The sequence below is a fragment of the Primulina eburnea genome, chromosome 4 (genome assembly GCF_022965805.1).
Source record: "Primulina eburnea isolate SZY01 chromosome 4, ASM2296580v1, whole genome shotgun sequence".
Taxonomy (NCBI): domain Eukaryota; kingdom Viridiplantae; phylum Streptophyta; class Magnoliopsida; order Lamiales; family Gesneriaceae; genus Primulina; species Primulina eburnea.
Window position 1 is genome coordinate 40,499,670 of NC_133104.1, and position 26,932 is coordinate 40,526,601.

Here is a 26,932-nt window from a genome sequence, read left to right on the forward strand (position 1 = left end):
GAAAAATCAAGTTCACAACAGCAAACTGGATTCGGGCGGGATAAAAACTTTCAGGGATTGTCTACATTTGATTTTTTGAGGGATTGGTCATACGTGTATTGTTAGAATATAGCTAATTCATGGCAGTGGATCACTAGACCACTTTTTGTACTGTAAAATTCTAATATTAATAATATTGTTATGCTTCTTATCAAAAAAAAAAAAAATTGGAATATGAAAAAATAAATATAGAAGTTACATATTAATTTTATTTCCCTTAATATTGATATATTACTGTTTTTTTAGCATTACACATTCCTGTTTTTATACACCTGTACTTTGATTCCTTGTCTATTTTTCACAAAAATATTAAATTTTCTGTTACCAAAAAACATAATGCTTTGTTGACATAAGTCTCAGCTTTGCGCCCATATTAAGTAGGGATGTAAACGAACCAAATCGTTTGTGAGCTATTCGAAGCTCGATTCGATAAAAGCTCGTTTGAGCTCGTTTAATGAGGCTCGTTAAGATAAACAAACCAAACTCAAGCTTTACAGTATTCGGCTCGTTAGCTCATGAACATGTTCGTTGATAAGTTCATGAGTAATCTGTTAGATGAAAAATAATGGTTTTGATATTTGATTTATTGATTTTGTATATTATTTATGAAATATATAGAAAAATCTATTAAATTTATTTTTTATAATAAATTTACAAATTTTAATAAGAATAATATATTGTTCTTTAAATATATAATTTATTTTTTAATTAATTTAATGAAAATTTAAATGTATAATTAATATTTATTAAGCTTGTTTAGGCTCGATAAAGACTTTAATAAGCTCGTGAGCCATGCATATATTCGTTAAATAAAGCTCGAGCTCGGCTCGATTATAAAAGAACCAAGCTCAAACATTCAAAAGTTCGGCTCGACTCGATTACATCCCTAATATTAAGTATGGGAAATCATTGTTTTTTTTGCTAATGAATATTAAAATTATGAATTCAGAATGATTGGTGGTTCAAAATTTTCAAACTTCTCACGCTGAGTCTGAATCTTATAGATATCCCTCCGTCTAGCTCATAAAGGAGCGAAATTATCATTTCAAATATGGCCATTGGCGAAGAGAATGCATTCACAATTGAAAATTTTCAGCAGAATAGTCGGATGAACATTCATTGTTTAGAACACTACTTATATATGAGAATATGTGAGGTAGCTATGGTTATGCAAACCTTCCACGCGTGTACCTCGTAATTTAACCAGTTATAGTCATATCTATCAAAGGCGAGCACAGCGATAAGCGCCACCAGGCGAGGACCATGTGCCTGGGAGGCGAGCACCCTGACCCCAGACACAGCATTCACTAAGGCGAGTTCAGGCGCTGACCCTAGGCGCCGCGATTCACTCAGGCGAGCTTAGGCGCTCGCCGTCTGGACTAGTCTTGGAAGTTCACTTTAATTGTTTAAAGCAAAAAGCCAAAACCCGAACACTAGCAACCCAACGTTTCAATGCTGGATTAAGAAGAAAGAGTACTGAACAGAAGAACAAGGTGAGGGCATCTACATCTAAAACAGCCAGAAAAAACCGATTCCACGTCTTTTGAATGAAGAGGAAGAGTAACCGATTCCACGTCTTTTGAATGAAGAGGAAGAGAAATTGATGTCGATCAAGAAAATTATGAAGACCAAGAAAATACAACTCTGAAAGTTTTGGAGAATCTAACGATTTGATGGAAGAAGATGAAATTGATTTGGATAATTGAAAAATTTTAATCATTTACTACTTACTAATTACTATGAACTTATTAATTATTTTTTGTTTTGAGAGACATTTTAACTAAATTATTTCATATTTTAATATATTTATTCTAACATAAATATATTTTTTCTTAAAATTCAAAATATGTCTTGCTTCGGTAAAGCTCGCACCTCGCCTTGCGCCTCAGGCTCCATGGCTCTTGGCGCCTTGTGCCCTTGACAACTATGGTCATAGTACACATCCTATCTACAGAACAGTCATCTAAGTATTAAGATGAATGAGAATATGCAAGATAGAGACATGGAAATGGAATTTTAAAACCACTCTTTGGAGAAGAAGCTCTAACATGCTCGTCTCATGATATCTTAAACCTCAGTTCACCACCTAACTCAAAAAAATCACTTTATTTCTTCTTCTCTCATTAAACACATGATAGGTATTGGGGAAAGTGAATTTCAACTAGCTTTTCTGCATGGAAACTGCTCAAGCAGAGAGGCCATGATTTATTCGTTCCGAGACCACAGTTTTTTATGCTTATATCAGTAAAAAAAATATCAAACAATCATGTCCAAACCTGAAGTAATTTTTATAACTTCTCGACTCAGGGGAATCTAGCTCATAGAGAAAAGGTCCAACCACGCAGAAGTATCTTCGCTGCCATACAGCTTCTCTACCTCCTACACCCTAAAAAAACAAAATAATTAATAAAGATTAGGCCGTATACCAGAATAAACTAGGCTATCATAATAAGGAACTCCAAACTGAGAAAATTAAATGTAACCTTCCATGTCAGATGATATAACCATCCCTCTAAATCAGATTGATCCCAAGGTCGAACAACGTCAGAACGATTGGCATCCTCTCCTTGAAAAATCTTAGCAACTCGCATTAGACGATGATAACGAGCAGGAGAAAAATGAAAACCTATGGAGGGTAACCGCACAGAAAGTCTAGTTGAGGGAAAGGAGGCAACTGGTGATCTAATCTGAAAATCCAGATTGAAAGCATCATAACTTGACCAAAGAATAATAGACAGCCACATCAGTTTTTATTAAAATTCAAACATGAGAGTGATGGTAATTACCTGCTGAAGCTTCAGAAATACACCACATTTATCAACAACGGGTAGCAAACTAATGAAGTTGTGGTTGGATACAACGCCATTCCTATCCGAGAAAGCTTGGCTCCAATGATAATCACCATCAACTAAAAATGCTGATACATCTCTCAAGACCAGATCAAACTGTGAGTATATATTCCTCTCATCAGGTGAAGCAAACTCAGCATCATCCTGCACAAGCACAAATTGATGTTAGTTGATAAATTAGGCTGAAGTATTAAATAAATCAACTTCCAAATAGTAAAATCGACCTGAGAACGAATCATTAGCTTTCCCAAGTCAAGCAGCAGCTTAGTACGGTGGACACCATCCGGATAAAATTCAGTGGGAATTGTAATTTTTGGTGCTGCAATATCGAAATCCAAAAAAAACCTGAAACATATGTCAACAATTAGTCCATAAAGATGAGATGCATTAACGTAAGAAAAAGCATAGCAAAAAAAATAAATCTAGCTCTAGGTGATCTTTGCATCATGCTTACCCATCTGTGATAAATTCACAGAATCGGAAGCCATGGTAGTACCACAAAAGAAAAGGAAGGAAATAACCATTATATCCAGAACCTATCTTAATTTAATTAAAACACTATGAAATGATACATTTTTCTAGTTCATCATACGGTTCTCAAGGGTAGTTTGCACATTAAAATCCATTTCATGTGTAATACGTGGTTCGTATAGCACCACCGATCTGATCCAGTTTTCTACATTTGCAAATCACAACTATTTCTCCAAATTTGTAAAATGTAATACCTTCACAATGAAACTGCGGGTGAACATCAATATTTGATGTTATATCTTGATTCTTAGTACAATTAGGAACATTTATAACTCTGCAGGGATTATCAATCAATGTTTATTGAGCATGATTGAGATGAGAGGTTTACAAAAATTTGTGCCAACATGTGAAGAGGCTCAGTGTCAAAGTACAAGGGGATGTCTCCGGCAAAGACTAACAGACACTACCCATCCAAAAGCAGAATGGGAAGATAAGATCGCAAATTATATCTTTTTTTTAATAGTATAAAAGCGGATGAGTTATCCGCAAAACACCTGACAAGGGAAGTCGAAAATTACTACGACACTATCGTCATGACCGTATATATTTCCAATCCAGACCACCGACAAGCAAATTCTAATGAAAAAAGGATCACAAGGTAGTATGAGAAATAGTTACACGAAATCAATGTGGAAGGTAGAGGCAAGATAATCAAATGTGAATGGGGAAGTCACTATTTTTTTTATAAGAAACGATATCTTATTAATAATAAAGTGTCAAATTACATTAGTGGACTAGTGATCCACTAAATCATGAACTACACAATACTTTAATATTTAATGATAAACAAAAGCCCAATCTCGCAATAAATCAAATATGGAAACATTCTTGAAATTTTCATGAGTGCCAATCCACATAGCCACCGCTATCTTTATTCTTTCCCAGCATTGTTCTCGTGACTTCTCCTTTTCTTCAAAAATTCTTATGTTTCTTTCCAGCCATACGTACCAGCAGATACACTGAACCACGACCCACCAAAAAGTTCTTCCTCTGATACCTGTCTGCTGGCCTAGGTCCATAGCAAATAACTCCCTTGTTGATTCCGGCATCACCCAAACTAGCTCAAGTTCTATCAACGCCTTAGCCCACAAACCGCTCGAGAATGGACAATGGATGAGCATATAATCTTGACTTTCTGAGTCATTTCTAAACAAAACACACCAACTTGGACAAATAGCAATCGAGGGCCACTTTATTTGCATCATCTCCGAGGTCGGTAACTTACCCTGAGTAGCTATCCATGAGAACACATCGGGACCGGAACCTTCCAAATGTGGTCGAGTAGAGGAAAAAGTGGAAAGTGTGAACTTGGAAAAAAAGACTCGAAGAATGATTTGACCGTGAAAACCCCATATGAATCCCCTCGCCACACTCGGAAATCCTCTACCCCTTCTATCAACCTAACTCTCTCTATCAACCCTAATAACTCGGTCAACTGAATGAGTTCCTCATCTCTGACTGCCCTCCTAAAATGAAAGTCCCAAGATTGAGTAGACAAGTCGTTATCGAAAAATGACTAGTGAGAAATTGGCATATTATGAACTGATGACAATTGAAATAAAGCAAGAAAGAGCTCTTTGAAAGAAGAATCCCCCAACCACCTATCTTCCCAAAATCTAACCTTATTACCCTCCTTCACCTCTATCGACACAAGCCGCTGAAAAGTCGGATAAATTCGTGAAATAAACTTCCAAGGGCACTTGAACGTAACATTTCTCGCCAAACCCGCATCCCACCCGTTTTCTTGTAACCCATATATACTCACAATAATTTTCTTCCAAAGTGTTCCTTCTTCGGCACACAATCTCCACCACCACTTCCCCAACATAGACTTATTTCTCAAGATGATATTTCCAACGCCTAACCCCCCCCCCCCCCCTTATCCTTAGGTTTGCACACTTGCTTCCATGCGACCAAGTGGCTATGAACATCTCCATCCGCACCATCCCATAAAAAATTTCTTGAAATCCTCTCAATCAGCTCTGCAATAGATTTAGGTATTCTAAAGAGAGACACGTAATATATCGGAATAGAATTCAAAACTATCAAAGTTAATCTTCCCACTCTTGACAAAAAAGCTTTTTTCCAACTTGCTAATTTTTTGGACACCTTAGTCACAATGGATTCCCAAAACGATACTTTCAATGGATTTCCACCTAAAGGCATTCCCAAATATTTAATAGGCCAACTCTCCTTTCCACATCCAATTTCTTGTGCCAACAACTCAACCTCACTTGGTTCACAGTTGATTCCCAACAATGCACTTTTTTCCAAATTAATTTTTAATCCAAACATTATGCTAGTCTCTTGGATTGTTGCGACTTGCCAACAACGTAGGTCTATTCCTTCGTAAGGGATAAATGGGTTCTAGGGTAGCTAGGTGCTGCTCATATTCTTAGAAATAGCTAAAAACCCGCACCTAGCTTATCGAAATTTTATCTGTGTCTAAATATCAGTATCTAGTTGCTCATGTAGACAAGGTTAAATTGGAAAACAAAAAAGCAAGTTATCTTCTGTCCCTAGGGAAGGCTCAACCGATCCCACCATGCACCCACCTGTTATTGTTAAATGGTTCAAACACTACAGTGGTTTTCGATTATAGACCTGTATTATTAGGACCTGGGAAGTATACCTTTGTGGCCCTTTTACAACATTGAAAGGCTTGTAGCATGTGTTACTATCAGAAAGCGAGATGCCTTCTAGCACGATGGAATCACCCCCAAGGCCAATTAAGGCAAGTATCCAAATTAATGGATTTTGGCAGATGAAGGACTGGAACAAAATTTGGGCAGATGTTGGGACAAGATTAAGCAAATAAAAAACCAAATAACTTACTTTTTTGTTTTCCAACATAAAAAAGATTATTCCTCTAATCCGCCAAAGTCATATCAGCACGCACAACATATTTGGCGTCAAGCATTTGATTCCTTTATCTTTGTAACCCCTCTAAATAACCAAATAACTTGTTTTTTTTTTTGTTTCACAAATAATCTTTTTTACATGGATAAGCAACTCAACTATAAGAGAATAAAGTGAAATAGACAGATAATTGATTGTTGTATCGTTGCCAATGAGGTTGTAGAGGAGCATAGAAGGAAAAAGAAAAAGGGATGGTTGTTCAAAGTCGACTTCGAAAAAGCCTATGATAATGTTGACTGGAGATTTTTAGAATTTGTGCTTCGAAAAAAGGGATTTGGAGAAAGATGGAGGAGGTGGATAAGGGGCTGCGTGTCAAGTGTTCCATTCTCCGTTCTAATCAATGGCAAGCCGAGGGGCAAGTTCAGAGGGGAAAGAGGGCTCCGACAAGGAGATCCTCTATCCCCATTCCTCTTCAATATTGTGATAGATGGGCTGGGAAGGCTGGTGGAGAAGGCGAGGTCGGCAGATTTGGTGCGAGGACTTGCGGTTGGGAAAGATAACATAGAGATTTCGCATATTCAATTCGCGGATGACACATTGTTTCTTACACAATCCAAGGATCATATGATGAAGGTGGTCGAGCTTTTAGCACTGTTTTGCAGCAGATCGGGTATGAAAGTAAATTTCGACAAAAGTGTTGTCCTAGGATTAAATTACTCGGATGATGAATTGGACATTCTGGCCACGCATATTGGATGCAAGAAGGAAGTTTGGCCGATTACTTACTTGGGAGCACCTTTGGGTGGGAATCCAAACACACTGGAATTTTGGGCACCTGTGATGGCTAAATTTTCGAGGAAATTGGCAAGTTGGAAGAAGTCTTTTCTGTCGAGAGGGGGAAGATTGACTTTGATAAAATCGGTTCTAAGCGCACTGCCAACATATTACATGTCCCTTTTCAAGGTTCCAGTTAGGGTGGCCAAGATCATGGAAAAAATGATGCGGGACTTTCTTTGGGATGGAGGAGATGGAGAGTTGCATTGCCATGTTGTTGGTTGGGATCAAGTCTGCAAGCCAAAAGATAAGGGGGGTCTTGGGTTGGGAAACATTCGATTAAGAAACAGAGCTTTGCTAGGGAAATGGTGGTGGAGGTGTGCGGTAGAAAAAGACTCTTTATGGAAAAAAGTTTTGGGAAGCATTTATGGGTTTGAGGATAATGGGTGGGATGTTAGGTCGGCAAGAACAACAACCTTGAGAAGCCCTTGGAAGTTCATTTCTAGCACTCAGACGACTTGTCATAATCTCATTGGCACTGTGCTTAAGGGGGGGAACATCCTTAGATTTTGGGAGGATCGTTGGGTAGGTGAGTTGCCATTATTAGAGTGTTTTCCACGTCTTTACCGTCTCTCCTCTAGTACTAACAAACCGGTTAATCATTTCTACTCGAATAATACTAGTGAGGGTCAGTCTAGCTTAAATTGGGACATTAAGTTTAGAAGAGATTTTAATGATTGTGAGTTGCAAGACAGTAGGCTTCTAGGGGTCTTGGATTCAGTTACTTTGTCGTGTGAAGCCACGGATGCTCGTGTGTGGTTGGGGGATCCTTCCGGTGTCTTTTCAGTGTCATCTTTTTATTCGTCGTTCTTTCCTTCTCAAACTTTCCCAATTTTCAAACATCACAACACCGTTTGGCGAGTACCGATACCACAAAAGGTGAAAGTGTTTTCTTGGATTGTGGCGTTGGGGAAGTTACTGACTAACGATGAATTACAGAGAAGAAGTCCGTGCATGATTATATGTCCACAATGGTGCTGCTTATGCAAGAACAATTTGGAGACTCAGGACCATTTACTACTTCATTGTGATTTCACGAGAGGAATATGGAACAGGGTCATGAAGCATTTGGAATTCCAATGGTGTTTCCCATGCAGATCGATAGACATGCTGTTAATGGATCAATCATTCATCAAAGGAAAGATTTTATGGATTTCTGGTATCTAGTGATTCACTGCGTTTTCTGGTCAGTGTGGTTGGAACGAAATAACAGGATTTTCAACGACAAACACGACTCGGAGGGAGATTTATGGGACAAAATCAGGTTCAGAGTTGCGACTTGGACGATCAACTTGAAGAAGTATCGACATTTGCGAATTTCTGACCTAAATAGGGATTGGAAGTTTATTTGGTTTTAACATTAGGGCTGTAGTAATCTCTCTTTGTTTGTGGATTGCTTATCCACTTCTGTTGTAAAAATTTAATCTATTGCAATAAATAAACGTTTCTTATCAAAAAAAAAACAGCAACGCGTGCGCTGGTGCACTAATTAGAGTTACTTTGGTTGGGCTAGCCTTGTGTAAGAGCAATTTTATTGCCCGTTACATTTGGCTGATAGAGGTTTTGTATATAGGATTTCTCAGCTTTGCATGGAGAAGATCCTTATGTAGGATTGGGTCCTATTTCTCATCTTTAGAGAACCATTTACTACGTCCCCTTACATTTTTCACCCATTGTCATTGTTTTCTCTTTATATCTTTTGGGAAAATAAGAGCAAATGTTTTGGCTAACTGAGGTTCCTTCTAGAGAATTTATCTATTCAAATATTAGAGCTCTGGCCTTGTTTAAAAGCATTGTTTAGCATGTCAAGCATTTATTTTAGAAAAAATATTGGCTTAACCCCCTTTTACAAATTTCTTTTACCCCTATCTGTTGTACCTTGCTCCCCTCCCACTGGCACTCATTTTCGCTGTCTTTTTCCAGACAAAAATCGAGTATCAAACTAAAGTCTATTAAGTGTGAAGCCATAGCAACTTTGAAGCTTTTTTGCAGTTCAAAACACATTTACCAACCAATTTCGATTAAACATCATAACTTGCACCTTTGCCAGAATACCTCACTAGCTATTATGTATTAAAAAAAACTCATGTACTTTATAATACTTTTTTTATGCATTTCTAGATAGCCAGGTGGTCTATGGTTTCATTACTATGAAAGTAAAGCAAGTTCGGAATATTAAAACATGGTCATGAACCAAGTCATTTGAAAATCCAAAAATTAGATTCTACTAAACACCTCACCTTACTATTATAAAAGAATATCTCAAGCAGTCTGACAATTCTACTTTGTCTTCTGAAAGACGCTACATTTAGGATTGGTTATGGTAAGTTCCCTCCATTCATTTCTTTATTATTTTTCGCTCACCTGGCTAATACAAGGTACAAAATCAACAAATATTTTGATATTACCAAAATACCTTAAAACCTTTATCTTTATTACCTAATTATTTGAGATTTATCTTCAATTACTTCTTACTCTAGTTATATCTACTACAAATGCAAGGATGCTTCCTCTGGCCACTTGGAAGAGTTTGTGGCTAAAATTATTTAAAACAGCTTATAAGCTCCAATGTCTTTGAGTTGTTTTATGAACTTATAAGTTGTATGTCTTATTTTAAAAATAAGTTATTAAATTGTTTAGATAAAATACGATAATGAAAATTAAAATTGTTGATATATTTTATTTTATAAGAATAAGATTTTTTTGTTATGATAATTACCAAATAGCATAACACCATGAAATTGATATACACTGTATTTTTAACATGTACATGTAATATATAGTTTTATATTTTGATTAATATAATAATAATTGTTATTAATAAAATTATAAGAATGATAACAAATTTTACAATAATAATTTAATAATTAGTAATTAATTTATATCATCAAATAATATAATTAGAATAATAGAATAATAGTTATTATTATTATTTGTATAATAGTATTATTATAAGTAGAAATAATACATGTAATAATAATAACAATAATAAATATTAATTATTATTAATATAATTATAACTACACAATTAATAAAATCAATTATTATTACAATATTAATAATAATAGCATAATGAGAATGATAATTAATTGGTTATTTAATAATTATATAACTATAATATAATTATCATTAAAAACTATTTGTAAAGTAATGATAGTATTAATATACATAATAATAATAGTTATTATTCATATAATTATAATTAGTAATATTAATTTACTACTATAATAACCAAAATATTATTGATAAGTATTTTTGTTAAAATAGAAATATTATTAGCAGTAATCATAATTATTTATATTAAAAACAGTAATAATAATAAATAAAGAATATTTATTAATTATTGGCTATAATCAATTTATAAATCAAGTTATACATATCAAGTTATACGAGGGTACGTTTGAATGGAAATAAGAACCTGGTGCGCTCTTTCAGTGCCCTGTTCACTTGTCGAGCTGCCGTGCGCTTGACTTCATCAAATGTCATCTGGAAGGAATACACACAACATTAACACCAGAAAAAATCAAATTACTCTTACGGAATCATTTTATCACATCTGTAAATTACAGCACAATGAGCTAACAGTTTAAAAAAAGCAAAGCATAAATGGGTGATGAACCGGTATACCATGCCCTAGTGTGCTTTCGAACAAATATGGTTTCAATTCTTCTTAGAAGATAGGTTTCCCGGTACCAGTCAAAACTCTTTGTACGAAGTTTAAGATAAGACATCAATGTTTATGTATCTCTTAGGATCAACTGATGATTTTTAGATGTATGCTTTTATGCATTTTCTAGTACTGGTAGATTTATGTATTTTCAGTTATTGGGAGGTCTTAACCTAGTCCCCATCACATGTACGTGGTTTTCTAGTGTTCCGTATAAAGATGTCTCTGCTCTAAAAAAACACCAAAATTTCAATAATTGAAACTTTTAGACTTCTACTTTACAATACTAAAATGGTATAAAGCAAAATAAACTTAGAATTCAGTAACAAAGAACGGAGGACAAGGCATGAATAAAGCTCCAACCACTAAAATTTCTAGTGATGAGGATTGACTCACCAAAAAGAGCAAACACTAATATAGCAACTTCATGGCTTTAGAGCTAAATGTAAAACCTTTTAATATTTAATAAAATATTGTTTCTTATCCCAAAAAAAAGTTGATGTCGTCAGTAGGGAAGTTAGATCTCACACAACCTTTCCTAATGAGGAACGTAATTGAAGCAAAAAAATATCTTAAAAGATTTATAGGGTAACAAAGTTCACAAAATATCAGCAGCGAGTGGAAAACTGACTAAAGAAAAGGATATAGCTGTGTATTAAGATGACAATTTGACATATGAAAAATAAGGATTATAGAACAGTGCCATGTTCAGTTTTTTAAAATGTTTCCGATAGTTGTTTCCTGAAAATGTGTTTTTTTACATTTTTTATAGTATATATATGACATTCACAACTTTTAACATACAATATATTGATCTGAATTATAATTGTAATGTAATCAAAGAGTATTTTAATAAATTGATGAAGAGCTAACTTTAATGATTAATTCATATATATGAATATAAGGTGAAAAATATATTTTTCGGAGATTCTCATGAAGATTCTCAGGGATTGGAAATTTGTGTGGTCAGGATACTAGTACGGTAGTATTTCTAGGTATATATTGTCACGCGTTCTGCGGATTACTCTTCTGCTTCTATTGTGAAACAACCTTTTATTATAATAAAATTTGTTTCCTATCAAAAAAAATTATAGGAGACGGAAAACATGATTTCAAAAATCAAATATGGGAATTTTGTGAATTTGGCTGAATGAATATTTTATTCCTTACACTTGGTATTTATACAAGAATTTCCAAATCTCCTATTAAAATAAAATATTCTATTTCTATTAGGCTTAGAATCCGGAATCAGTTGTCAATAACTCATTCCGGATTTAGCACCTTTTCCTATTATAGAATAAATAAAATAAAATCCTAAATACAAATCTGACTAGGAAATAATAGTAATTCTAACACACCCCCTCAAATTGAGGCATAGATGTCGATCATGCGCAACTTGGATTTAAAAGAGTAAAACTGAGGTCGATGAAGATTCTTCGTAAGAATGTCAGCAAGTTGACCATCGGACGGGACGTACGGAATGCAAATTTCCCCGGTGTCAATCTTTTCTTTGATAAAATGACGGTCAATCTCGATATGTTTAGTCCGGTTATGTTGAACTGGATTATGAGCAATGCTGATAGCAGCCTTATTATCACAGAATAACCGGAGAGGCGTAATGAATGACATATACAGCTCCCGAAGTAGAATCTGTAGCCACAATAGTTCACACACACCGTTAGCCATAGCTCGATATTCTGCCTCCGCGCTACTTCGGGCAACAGCAGATTGTTTCTTGCTCTTCCAGGTGACCAAATTTCCCCAAACAAAAGTGCAGTAACTCGACGTGGAGCGGCGATCATGAACCGAACCTGCCCAGTCCGCATCAGTATAGGCCGACACATTCCGAGAGGAATTCTTGCGAAAAAGAAGGCCCGAACCTGGAGTACCCTTAAGGTAATGGAGAATGCGAAAAACAGCCTGAAGATGGTGTGCATAAGGGTCATGCATGAATTGACTGACTACATTCACGGCGTGAGCAATATCAGGGGCGAGTATGTGCAAGGTAAATGAGGCGGCCTACCAAATGTTGGTACCGAGACTTGTCAACGGGAACAGCGTTAGGAACGTCGCACAATTTCTCATTAGGATCCATTGGAACATTAACAGGTTTGCAATGTAGGAGACCTGTGTCGCGAAGTAAGTCGAGAACATACTTGGTTTGGGACAGAGCAATCCCTTCAGATGAGCACGCGACCTCCATCCCCAAAAAATAACGTAGGGGTCCCAAGTCCTTCATAACAAAGGTAGAACTGAGAATTCCTTTAAGCCTTGCTAACTCTGGAAGATCACTGCCGGTAAGAACAATATCATCGACATACACAATCAAAATCGAAACAAGACCCTGAGAAGAGTGCTTAAAAAACAGGGTGTGGTCCGATTGAGCCTGAGAATAACCGTTGGTAGTGATGACTGATGTAAACTTCCCGAATCAAGCCCGGGGAGACTGCTTAAGGCCATAAATAGCCTTACGAAGGCGACAAACATGACCCGGAGAAGAGTCTACAAGGAAGCCCGGAGGGAGCTTCATGTAAACTTCTTCTTCAAGCTCACCATTGAGGAAAGCATTCTTGACATCAAGTTGATAAAGAGGCCAATCAAGGTTAACGGCAAGTGAGAGTAAAACACGGACAGTATTAAGCTTAGCCACCGGGGCAAAGGTCTCCTCGTAATCCACCCCATAAGTTTGGGTGTAACCTTTGGCAACTAACCGAGCCTTGAAGCGCTCTATTGAACCGTCGGAATTATACTTGATTGTAAATATCCAGCGGCAGCCAACTGCACGCTTCCCCGCGGGTAACACGCCCATCTCCCACGTATTATTAGTAGTCGAGGCATCCATCTACGACATAACAGCCTCTTTCCATTTCGGATCCTCCATGGCCTCATCGACAGAGCAAAGCTACCATCGAAAGATTGGAGAGAAAAGATGGGTCAATTACAACTTGTGAGGATGAAATTGTTTCAATTATTACAGAGTTTTTCACGGGATTGTATGGGCAACACGAGGCAAGATGTTGGGGTATAGAGGGAGTTGAATGGAGTCCTATCGACGAAGAGATGAGCCGTCAATTGGAAACAAAGTTCATTGAAGATGAGATCAAGGCAGCTGTATTCAAATGTGATAGAAACAAGAGTCCCGGGCCCGATGGATTTACTTTGGCTTTTTTCCAAGAGTGTTGGGATATAGTCAAAAGTGATCTTATGATTGTTTTTGAGGAGTTCTTTCAAAGCGGTATCATAAATGGAGCAACTAATGAGACATATATATGCTTGATTAAAAAGAAAGTGGACTCCTACAAAGTGAAGGACTTTAGACCGATAAGCTTAATCACAAGCTTGTACAAGATAATAGCAAAGGTTTTAACAGAGAGGATGAAAAAAGTGATAGGAGACACTATCTCAGTTTCTCAGAATGCATTTGTGGAGAGGAGGCAGATTACCGACTGTGGCCTTATAGCTAATGAACTGCTTGAGGAGGGAAGGAGAAAAAAAAAAAGGGATGGGCATTGAAGGTGGATTTTGAAAAAGAATACGTTAATGTGAGTTGAGAATTTTTGGACTACACTATGATGAAAAAGGGTTTTGGAAGTAGATGGAGATCTTGGGTGAAAGGATGTGTAACAAATGTTTCATTTTCGGTTTTTATTAATGGGAGACCGAGAGGTAAAATCAAATATGTAAAAGGACTACGTCAAGGAGACCCTTTGTCTCCTTTTCTCTTCAATTTAGTAGTGGACGTGTTGTCAAGATTAATCGACAAAGCTAAGGGAATGAATTACATAAGGGGAATAGAGGTCGGTGGAGATAAAATCGAGATATCTCATCTTCAGTTTGCGGACGACACACTCTTTTTTGGGCAGTCCGAAGATCACATAAGATTTATGGTCCAAGTGGTGAGTTCTTTTTGTGATATGTCCGGATTAAAAATAAACTGGGAAAAAAGCTCTTTGTTGGGGATTAGTCAGGAACTTGGAGATGTGGAACGATTAGCTGTAGAGTTGGGTTGTGGTATGGAGAAATGGCCTATCATATACTTGGGAGTTCCCTTGGGAGACAACCCGTTCAAAAATTCTTTTTGGCAGCCTGTCATGGACAGAATGTCGAAGAGGTTGGCCACATGGAAGAAATCTTTCTTGTCAAAAAGGGGAAGATTAACATTGATATTATCGGTATTGAATTCTATCCCGAATTATTACATGTCCTTATTCAAGGTCCCAAAAAAAATAGCTGATTCAATGGACAAAATTTCGAGGAATTTCTTTTGGGATGGTGCGGAGGGAGAAGCGCACATGCATTTGATTTCTTGGGTAAAAGTGTGCAAGCCGAAGGATAAAGGTGGTTCGGAATTGGGAAAATCACGTACCGAAACAAGGCATTGCTTGGAAAGTGGTGGTGGAGATTTTTTAATGAAGATGGGACTTTATGGAAGAAGATAATTGTTAGTAAGTATGGGTTACAAGATAATGGATGGGATGCGGGATTGGCTAGGAACACCACGTTTAGAAGCCCTTGGAAGTTTATTTCCCGAATATACCCAACTTTTAAAATGAAAATTTCAACTGTCGTGAGAGGTGGAAACAAAGTTAGATTTTGGGAGGATAGATGGTGGGGGGGAATTATCATTCAAAGAGTCATTTCCAGCTTTGTTTCGTTTATCAGAACTCCACAATTTGCCCATATCTTTTTTTGCCATTATTGATAGTTTAACGTCCAATATTTCATGGGATTTTCACTTTAGAAGGGCGGTGAGAGATTTCGAGGTTGAACAGTTTGGCAGAGTTACTAGGTGCACTAGAGTCGGTTAGATTAGTCGATGGAGTAGACGATTTGGTTAGGTGGAGTGAGGACTCGTCAGGTACTTTTTCAGTCAGCTCTTTCTATGCAATTTTTTTCCCAGATGCTCTTCCCCACCGTTTAATCTATTCCATGCTATGTGGAAACATCCAGTCCCAATCAAAATCCAGATTTTTTCTTGGTCGGCCGCTCTGGGTAAGCTACCGACCTCGGAGATGATTCAACAAAGATGCCCGGGTATTATGATAAGTCCCAATTGGTGTGTTTTATGCAGAATCGAATCGGAGACGCAAGATCATTTACTCATACATTGTCCATTCTCTTTATCTTTGTGGGCTAGAGCTTTGTGGTAGCCGATTAATCAAATAGGCAGCGGTTAACACGACATCGTTCCAAAAACGAGTAGGAACTTTAGATTGGAACACGAGGGAGCGGGCAATATCAAGTAAATGGCGATTTTTCCTCTCTGCGACACCATTTTGTTGGGAGGTGTCGGTACAAGAGCTGTGATGAAGAATTCCGTGAGAGATAAGGTATTCCCCCAGGATGGAACTAAAGTATTCACGGCCGTTATCATTCCGCAGGACTTGAATATCGGTATGAAATTGAGTTTTGACAAAGGAGTGAAAATTTTTCAATGTGAGGGCTGCCTCAGATTTATCTTTAAGAATAAATACCCAGCAAAATCGAGTATGATCATCAATTAATGTTAAAAACCATCTTTTATTGGTATAACTCGGGACCTGAGATGGACCCCATAAATCACTGTGTATAAGGGAAAATGGAGCAGAAGGTGTATATGGATGTGGTGGATAGTGAACACGGTGGTGCTTTGCTAATTGACAGATATCACATTGAAAAGAAGACGGATTTTTATTTGTAAACAAAGAAGGGTACAAATGTTTTAAATAATGAAAACTCGGATGACCTAATCGGAAATGTAAAAGCTTAATTGGACAAACATTAGAAAAAGAAAAGAGGCCTAAGTGTAAAGGTCGATCTTTAATGGGACCAACGCCGTCTTCGTGGTGAAAGATGTAGAGGTCATCCACTCGTCTAGCATTGCCAATCATCCTCCCCGAACGATGGTCCTGAAAAACACAGACATCAGGGGAAAAGTGTAAGGAGCAATCTAGATCAGTGGTTACTTTACTGACGGATAGTAAATTGCAATGTAAATTAGGGACATGTAAAACAGAGGTAAGGGTTAAGGTGGGTGAGATAGTAATGGAGCCTTTGCCAGCAATGGAAGAAAATGAGCCATCCCCAACCTTGACTTTATCACGACCCGAACAAGGAGTATAAGAAGAAAACAACTCGGAACATCCCGTCATGTGATCGGTGGCACCGGAGTCTATAAACCATGGCCGATGGTGTAAGAGCGAAGCTAAAGCTCAAAGGATGTTACCTTGACGAACATGGGAAGTCGATGAGGAAGCAGGAGTAGGCTTGAGGAGACTCAGCAATTGATGAATTTGATCAGTGGAAAAAGTCGTAGGGGCAGAGGCAGAAGACCGTGGAGAGGTTTTAGTAGCCACAGCGACACCTTTTCCGGTAGTCTTCGAGCTCGATGGTAACTTTGGGGGCTTGCCATGTAGGGCCCAACACTTCTCCCGAGTGTGCCACGGTTTATGACAGTAATCACACTCAAAATAGACAGATTTGCCCGATTTCCGGAAGTCGTTGATTCGAACTTTGGCTGGGGCAGGGGCCTGGGTAGCCATGGCAGAAGGCTCGAAAGAGGCGACGTCGGGGCCAAGCATGACCGTACGGCGGCTTTCTTCACGACGAACCTCGGAGAAGACCTCCTGCGGAGTCGGGATAGGATCCCGGCCAAGTATCCGACCACGAACCTCATCGAGATCCTTATTAAGGCCAACAAGGAATTGGAAGACACGGTCTTTCTCGATCAATTTGAGGAACCGAGCATGATCCGCAGAGCACTTCCATTCAAAGTCATAGTACAGATCGCATTCCATCCACAAGGCCATTAGATCAATTGAAATATTGGGTGACAGATTTGGATCCTTGCTTAGCATATCTCATCTTAATAGTCACCTCATAGAGTTGAGCCGAATTCCCAACATCTGAATACGTATCCTTGACAGCGTCCCACAAAGCTCGTGCTGAAGGTAGAAACAAATAGGAGCGACCAATAGAGGGCTCCATGGAATTGATCAACCACAACATAACCATGGAATTCTCAATCTCCAGGCATTGTAGGACAGGGTCGGTTTTGGTATGTTCAGTCGTGGTACCATTGAGGTGGCCAATTTTTCCTCGTCCTTTGATGAACAAGGTGACCGATTGAGACCACTGCAGAAAGTTGGTACCATTAAGCTTATGGATAGTGATCAAAAAATTGGTGGAAATTTCATTCTGGTTAAGATGGGTGGGTTTTGTGGTAGATTCGCCATCAATCGGGGTGCTCGGGGAAGATTAATCAGCCATAAAGCTTCCAAAAAGGAATTCCAGGTTGCTCATAATAGAAGAGCAATCGGGAAAAAAATGTCGTAGTGTTAAAGTATCGGATCGATTATAGCTCTGATACCATGTGAATTTGGCTGAATGAATATTTTATTCCTTACACTTTGTATTTATACAAGAATTTCCAAATCTCCTATTAAAATAAAATATTCTATCAAATCTCCTATTAAAATAAAATATTCTATTTCTATTAGGCTTAGAATCCGGAATCAGTTGTCAATAACTAATTCCAGATTTAGCACCTTTTCCTATTATAGAATAAATAAAATAAAATCCTAAATACAAATCTGACTAGGAAATAATAGTAATTCTAACAAAATCCAATCAAGAGGGGTTATTTGGGTGATGAAGAACAACATTTTCTTTCCAATCTCACCATGGAGGTAATTTTAGGAAGAAGTGGAAAAAATGTATGCAATAGTCAATATTTTGAATTATTATTCTGACATATGAGAATTTAAAGGAACTTCAATAATCTAGGCCAACAGATAAAGAAGGTAAAATTAGGTATACTTAGTGAATGCATACAAAATTTCCACTTGTTTTAGTACGCTTTCAAAACATGAAGAGTTCATCGAGCCTAGATAACCAACATACCTTGTGAACTTGAATGTTCTACATAATAAAGCCCTAGTTGCTAAATAACTAAATCTAATCATCCAAATATAAATTTCATAATATTAGCGTTCAACGATAACACAATTGATTCTCTGATACATAAAAAAAAACCCCTCACCCAAAAAAAGGTAGAGAAGAAATATTTGATCCCCTTTTTGTCATGACCAAAAGATGATATTTCCTAGTAGTTGGAAAGTTTTAAACCTTCCCAAGAAATGAAAATGTTTATTTCTTAATGAAACCTAACATTAACGAACAATGTTTCAAAAAAGAAACAATAACCTAAAGAAAAAAATTAGTAAATGCATAACTGTGTGTTAACCAGTTCTGCAGGTGAAAAAAAGGAGAGAAACAGACCTGTACAGCAGAAACAGTCTCTCGGGCTAGAGTCTGACTAACAGCAGCATTGTTTTGAAAGAAGTTAATTATTTGATCAATGGAATCCTTCAAGTACTGAGGCAAGGTATCAATCAGTCCAAAGCCGTACAAAATAACTAACGTTGGAGTAAAAATACTGATATCTTACAGTAACATAGCAAGGTGAAGCTTTGGCAACCATGCTCCAGTCAACATCAGCATCAAGAGGTTTATAGCTGAAGACACCGACTAATGAATCAGTAGCACTTTCACTCTGTAGAAAGAATGAACAGAAAAGTACGTAACCAATTACTGATCTGTTTACTAGAAAGTAACTTTTCATAATCATGCCAGTAAAAATGCAGAGAAGATGGATTGAGACGCCCTACCTCAGCAAGAAGACCATTTGGGGATAACAATCTGTATGATCCCAACTTTATGTCAAAAACTTTGGCCTCTGAGTAAAGTTTCACGCAACAATCAAGATTTTCACAGGATAGATCAGCAAGGCACTCCTGAAAATCTATTAGCTTTGAAGCATTATGTCTCATGTGAAGCTTCAACAAAATATATGGCAAGTCTCCACTCTCGGGGATCGATGATCGTTTATCATCCCCTTCTTTGAATCCAATAAGATTATTTAACCTCTCCCAGTCTTCCTCTGTCAGAACCCCTGGTTCGTTTTCATCTTTTTCAGGCTGGTTCGTCCTGAGATAGGGAGTGAATAACATTGAAATAAATATATACTGACCCCAAAAATCTTTTGGATGGGCGAAACAAGAGTAACATAAGACTTATTTACCCTCCAAATGGCCACCATGACTTCTTTGCTTTTTGTTTATTTTTGTAAAGTTCTGAACCCACTGATTGTTCCACAAATTTGTGAGCCAACATCCTATTTGAAGAAAGCAATGTAGTGATTAAAAAATATACTTGTCAAAATTCTGAAGATAAAACCACAATTATAACGTGCTCAAGTAAGTTGAAATTCAGCAACAATGGTAGACTCGATGACCACCAATGGAATCACACAAAGCAAAAGCTGGTGACAGAAAACAAACAAGAGACATCACTTAAAGGAGTACAATGAACTTAAATGTAATATCTGAATACTAGTCAAATAAAATACACCATCCTATCAATTCCACAACACCATATACCAACATATTTATTCAATCATCAAATGAAAGAATCAGAAGAGTATACCGCCACTGAAGGATTACTTCAAGATCAAGTTCACGGTCAAGTTCCTCTATGTCCTTATTGTCATCCACTACATTTCGGTCAAGATCTGATTTGAGCAATGCAGCATACAGGGAAACGTATTTCTTACGCAAACTTGCATAGCGTAAGACTTGCTCCCATGACAATTTTCCACTGGAGCACGATAAAAATAAAACAAAAGTTTCTGAGAAGAAAGTAAAGATTTAACGAAAATACTGTGTGGGGGGGTTGGGGGTGTGTGTTGTGGGTTGGAGGGACTGGGGTGCGAGGAATTACTATGACATAAATATAACTAGCCGGATACCTGCCCTTCTTCTCTTGATCTGAAACTACTTTGAAAACATACTTCCACCAAGACTTTGGATCTGCTTTCACTGAAAGCACTGGGCGATAGTGAGCATACTTTAGTCGCTGGTTGAAGGCAGTAAAGTTATCTGCCAATTTCAACAAGTCCCCATAACCATTCTGCAATACGTAGAGATGGAAAGGATAAAATTCTAAGATTTGAGTGGATAATATTCCAAGGTTTGCAATAGGGTAAAAACCTAGATAAAGGGACTGTAGAAACCAACCTTTGACAAACATAGTGTCACATCATCTAGATTTACGGTAACTCTCTGCACAGGTTGACTACTGTTCCCGGACATATTTGGACGGTCTTTTAAATAACTAGCATTTCCACTCACTGGTTGCAAAATGTACGAGTGCTTAGGGATGTCGCTAGTAGCAGGTTTTCCATCCTTTGTACCTAACTTGAAAACCTACAGCAAATGGATCAGATACAAACATAACTTACAGAAAACATTTATTGCTAAACAAATTTAACATACCTGAGCCCACTCAACTGGTAGCAAATCCTTCCATGGTTTTTCAAGATACCATGGATTGATATCAGAATCCCAATAGATAGCCAATCGTTCAAGTTCTGCAGACTAAACATCACAAAAGGAATCAAATACATAGTCAAACAAAACTAAATCTGGACCAAAAAAAGAGCTAAAACAAGCAATAGCAGTCTGTAGATTTCAACGGAAGGAGATCTTCAGGAGGACAAGATGCCTAAAATAACCAAAAGTCAAGCAGATACAAAAGGACCTTCTCGGCTACAAGCATTACTGTGAAGAAAATAAATGGCTTCTTAGCATTCACAAATGTTGATGACTGAATTTTGGGAATGCTTATCATGTTCGATAATCAGAATACACTACTACCAAAATTCCCATGAACCTGATCAATGTCTTTTTCCTATCTAATTTGCGAAATTGGTGCAGTTTCAAGTATTCACTTTCCGAAATACATTAAACAAGTCAAATTGGTTTTGACATAAATGGAATTTATCTATCTTGTCACATATAATCTGCTACAATCAATTGCAATACCATTTTTTTTAGGAGAACATATAATTTTAATGTTAGTAACACTAAAGCAAATTTCATCATTATAGTGTACAGAAAAAGCAATAAATCATTGTCTGATAGCAGCTTATCAGCAAATCAAAATTCATGGAGGACACCAAAAACCTGGATTCACGAGGATCAAGTTGTGAACAGGTGAATTATAACAAATACCGTAAAACCTCAAGCATAAGGAATTGATTGTTCAATAGGAGCAGTTGAAGAAACACAATCCTGTTTCTCCTTAATTAAGATGTATAGGGACATGAACCTTCTTGATTTGTTCCAATGCACCTCCAGTTATAAAAGTCTCTTTCCCATTATCATCCACCGTTATCGCTGAAAGTTTGTCCAAGGTCACACCAGCTGAGAATGGATGGCCTGGATTACTGGCAAACAGTGGCACTATGAAATGGTTGCTTTCGGTTACATTATGAGATCAGGGGAGAAGGAAGTGAGAAGTGGGGCAGAGGAGGCAGAGAGGAAGGATTAATCCAGGGATAAAAACCGGCATACCTCTCAAGATCCTCGTATCTGACGTGAATGTTTGAAATTGAAAGCTTTAAATTCCCAATCACCGTATTGATTAATGATCCAAGCCAAGACTTGTTCTTACAGAAAGAAAAGTATGAAAAAAAAGGTCATGAAATCATTATCAAAACAATTCACCAAGAGCTCGAAAAATTAGTCTTAGTTTGCTTTGAAAAATGATGATTATTGCTCCAATATGAATAAAATAAATTCAACGTTGTGCTTTGCATATCTGTACCATCTGTAATTTCATTTGAGAATGAATGGTATAAAAAAGATCAATACAAAATATATTTAAGGAGCTTATAGGACTGCAATAATCATTAGCAATGTGAGTCTAGCTAATCTCAAATCTGATGAAATAAACTTATCTTATTGAGATATATATACTTTTAGCATTTGAATTTTAAAAGGAGATTTGAAAAGGAAGAAACATTTTCCTCATGTATTCACAAAATAAAAGAGTGAATAAAAAATACCATCCCTTAGCAGAATAATGAATGCATGTGTTAATATAACAAAAAAAATTGTAGTTTGCAGTTGTAGTTCACAAAACAGTTCTGTCAAGAGCAAAATCTTATAAAAATGATCGTTACAAAATTCTTATTTCTAAACGATGTTATACTTTGCGCGTTATTGCTTTCAGACAGTGAAAATATTTCACGGAGCACAGACATGAGAACACATATGGGATTCAAAATTTTTCAAGCTTGTATTTTTGTTTGTGAAGAACTCTCTCTCTCTTTCTGTGCCACCCCCAAATATAAATATCTATGTAAGACATATCCACCTCTCTATTCTATTTATCCATCAACATGCAAAAAGGAATCTTATTTTGTCCTTGTGTGTGTGTTAATGTCATGTTATCTGATCATGCTAGAGGTTCTGCATATGTTATAGTATCGGATAGGGAGAATGTTCATAATTCACAACTATGGGTACATACATGACTTTGCATATAGATTGGTATATGCACATATGTATACACACATGCAACTGACCACCACAATCATGGCTGCTCCAAGTAAGTTTCTAATTGCTTTTGGTCATTTTTTTATTAACAAGACAACCTTTATTTAGCACTAGAAGACAACTTAGAGGGGATGAGACCTGCCAATTCCTCACAATAACTGGAATTGACCAACCAAAACGGATTGCTAAGCACACAAAAATAAAATACAAGCAAACACCACTAAGTCATCCTGAAGGAAGCACATAAGTATAGACACCCAATTCAATCAAGTTTACAAAGACCTTCATTGTGGCTACTAAGCACTTGATACTCCAATGAGTTCACAGCTGAATGCTTGACCTAGCTACACACATTGGTGATGTTAAGTACCAACTTAAATAAATAATTTGTTACACCGTAAATCTATGCACAGAGGCTCAATGTTCATGAGGCTTAATTCTTCCGCCTCGACCCAAGCTAAGATGCAACTCTTTGATTATGCATAACCATGAAGTCCAATTCTGGTGCAATTTGGCCCATGTCGCCTTTTAAGCACGCCATAAATGATGAGATAGTCTTTACGAAATGATGGCTGTTTTTTAAATTGTTTTTTTTATATAGGACACGATAATTTATTAATAATAAAGTAAAAATGATTACATCGGTGGACTAGAAGTTCACTGTTTTTTTAGTTGTTTTTTAAACAGCTAAGCAGCTCGGAGTTCACCTTGCGTTCTAATAACTATGAGTTACATTAAAAACCTAAAGAGGTCATAACAATCTCATCATCTGGGTAAATACATCAAGGATTTTGGTGTTTTAACGAAAATATTAAACAAGCCACCCACGTCACATTTTCCCTTGTTTCTTGTCAATTTTTAAACACTTTGAAGCCATGTCACACCCGTGTTCTAGCCATGTTCATTTCCATATGCCTGATACTCAACAATGTGATCTCAAGAGCATCCATCACCAGCACTGGGCTCAAGTATTTGAGCATTTTTTGGGCATGATTAAAGTTTTGGACCACGGAGCATGAACACCAAGATGGTATATCCTTCATGTCACTGATAACTTTTTTCGATCCCTGATCAAATTTCGTCTTTCAAGCAGATTTCTTTAAGGGAGGTAAAGGTAGCTCTATTTACATATGTCTGATAATCAACAATGTGATCTCAAGAGTATCCATCACCAGCACTGGTCTCAAGTATTTGAGTATTTTTTGGGCATTATTAAAGTTTGGACCACATAGCATGAACTCCAAGATGTATATCCTTCGTGTCACTGGTAACTTTTTTTCAATCCCTGATCACTTTTCGTCTTTCAAGCATATTTCTTTAAGGGAAGTAAAGGGGGCTCTATTCAGTGATTAAGTGGAAGCCGTCATAAGCAAAAACTATTTTTTTTTTTGATAAAAAACTATAAAGCACATATGCTACAGCATGAATCACCTTCCTGTTTGCATCCATGATTCAGGTGGTAACTAGGCAATCACATGAGTATTCGTAACTCTAGCCTTTTAAAACATCCGGCTTAAATTTTCAAAGTCCTTCAAAAAAAAATTGAGTAAATATTTTAAAATTTATGATAACTCGTATTCTGCAACCTAATTGGTAGAAGCCATCTAACATAGACTAAAAATTATCTCAAAATAACAAATAGATCACCAATGAGTATGGTCCTGCAAGAATTCTTGCATGAAATACTTAAATTCGTTGCATGTTTTACTTCTAAAAAATTACACTTACCAGCTCTGTATTCAATTTTTGTCGAGTCTCCAAGAGCTTCGATTCCATTTCCTATTGAACAACAATTTCAATTCATAATTAACAAACAAGAAGAAAAAACGTCTATAGATAATCAAACACCAAAATGCAATTCTTACTCGTATTCGAGTCTTCTTAGCATCTTGGATAGCATCCTCACTAGATCCTTCGACATGGGTTGCAGGTTCAGCTAATAAAAATATTCGATCCAGGTGAACTAGAACTGGTTCTTGGCCAAGCCTGCTCCATGGAACCTGGTTTTCCGAACAACAGAAATAAGTAGAAGTGAACACGGAAAGGTCACAATTACGTAAATCCTCCAAGCCATTAAATATGCAAGTACATCACAATCATATGTGAATTCGCCACACGATAACAGTTGATGAAAGAAAGAATGTGTAACTAATAAATATTATAGTGAAAATATTGCAGATTGGCATTGGCTTCGTTTTTTGTGCCTTCGCATTAAATGTTGGCATTGAAAAGTTCTAATAGCATAATCAAGATAACTGGTGCATTAGAACATCGCCCAAGATTCACCAACAATTTTGGTCAGCGATATACTCCAAAGGCACATTAAGTATTGGATCAGCTGAAAGCAAACACTATTTTCACCATATCAATACTCAGAGAAGATTCATTCACTCAACACACAGAACCATCCATATCACCCTCTTGTACTCTAGAATTGTATTCCAGGACATGATCCTAGAAACGTGGACTCCCTGAAACTAAAGGTAAAAATAAAAACTAAAGATTCTTCTATTTTTTTTAGATAAAGTTTCTTAATAGGAATTCAAGGACATTAAAATGAAGCCTACTCCAAAGGAAGGTCAGGAACAGTTCATCACATGATCCTAGAAACGTGGACTCCCTGAAACTTGTAGACAATTAATTCGACCCTAGGTCTGAGTTTGGACTCTGGGACAGTAGACTCCATTCTCAACGCTTTCTCTGGCACAAGAGAGATGATAGTCTTAAACGCGTAAACTAAACACCATAACATAATAGATCAGAAAACAGTGTTGGTTCCCTGCAACCCGTTGCACATCATATCTTCTTTCACTCACTGCAACTGCATTTCTTATTTAAAAACCCTGACATGAGAAAGAACGGTGGACTTCCAAACTTAATTTCCTATTTCCATTGTTAAGGTAAAAAAAAATGAAGTTCAAAGCACTGAGTCATTCCAAAAGATATCAGCTTCGTTCCAAACATGACCTTGAGCCGTCTGGTTTCTGATGAGATACAGAATCCATATTCCCTATGGGTTATTAAGAAAAGTTTAACTTATCTTTATCTTGCTATAGGTATTGAAATGAAATCTATCACGTGTTGGACAAGTTTATAGAAAAATAAGAGAAGAAAACCATAAAGATAGCAGCACCTTTGTTATTCACCTTTCAAATGGAAAATGGACACATTCAAGCAACCTTACAAAACTATCATGAGAGTTTTGACTAATGGAATATGTGTGCTGAAGAAAACCAGGATAACATTTGTTCCACTTCCCATACGATTATAATAAAAACATTGCATAAAAAATTAAGAGGATGAAATGCCTCTATCTCTTGAATTTCTCAAGGTATTCTCCATTAGGGAAAGCCCCAGTGTAGAATGCAGAAATAAGCATTCAGTTTTCTCCGATAATGGTTGTCTGTTGCATATATAATCAGCAAATACATCTAATTGTTAAAACAGTGGTACCAGCCCAGGACAGATATCCAATGTTCAAGGTTTTAGAACACCACCGAATGAAACTATGTTAAAATCACTAGGAGGGTGGAGGGCCATAACCTTTAGCTTCACTGATCCAAGAAAACCTGCCTTAACCTTCACTGGCAACTTCAGAGCATTGAGTGCCTCTGGCTTCAGTTGCATATTTGTCAATTCAACATCACCTGTAAAATAATTGTCACCACCTGTTAGGTGAGTTGGCATAAACCTCTCCCTCAAATGGGAGAAGCATGGGTTCCATTTCCATGTGTAACAAAAAATTTCCCGACCAACCCACCGTAAGTTGTAAT

General features: G+C 37.0%; 1 protein-coding gene across 1 annotated transcript in view; it reads right to left on the reverse strand.

Moving 5' to 3' along the window:
- LOC140830294 (uncharacterized) overlaps positions 1-26,932 on the reverse strand; it is an 87,932-nt gene that overhangs the window by 59,745 nt on the left and 1,255 nt on the right. Inside the window, exons 2-19 of the mRNA XM_073193580.1 lie at positions 26,703-26,806; positions 25,025-25,159; positions 24,888-24,938; positions 22,173-22,267; positions 21,928-22,045; positions 21,093-21,194; positions 20,835-21,023; positions 20,567-20,727; positions 20,245-20,415; positions 19,841-19,933; positions 19,428-19,746; positions 19,208-19,312; positions 19,039-19,134; positions 10,531-10,598; positions 3,113-3,233; positions 2,826-3,032; positions 2,523-2,726; positions 2,316-2,425 (exon numbers count right to left, since the gene is read on the reverse strand). Of these exons, the coding sequence (XP_073049681.1) occupies positions 2,316-2,425; positions 2,523-2,726; positions 2,826-3,032; positions 3,113-3,233; positions 10,531-10,598; positions 19,039-19,134; positions 19,208-19,312; positions 19,428-19,746; positions 19,841-19,933; positions 20,245-20,415; positions 20,567-20,727; positions 20,835-21,023; positions 21,093-21,194; positions 21,928-22,045; positions 22,173-22,267; positions 24,888-24,938; positions 25,025-25,159; positions 26,703-26,806 (2,449 nt within the window). The remainder of the gene's footprint in view (positions 1-2,315; positions 2,426-2,522; positions 2,727-2,825; positions 3,033-3,112; positions 3,234-10,530; positions 10,599-19,038; positions 19,135-19,207; positions 19,313-19,427; positions 19,747-19,840; positions 19,934-20,244; positions 20,416-20,566; positions 20,728-20,834; positions 21,024-21,092; positions 21,195-21,927; positions 22,046-22,172; positions 22,268-24,887; positions 24,939-25,024; positions 25,160-26,702; positions 26,807-26,932) is intronic.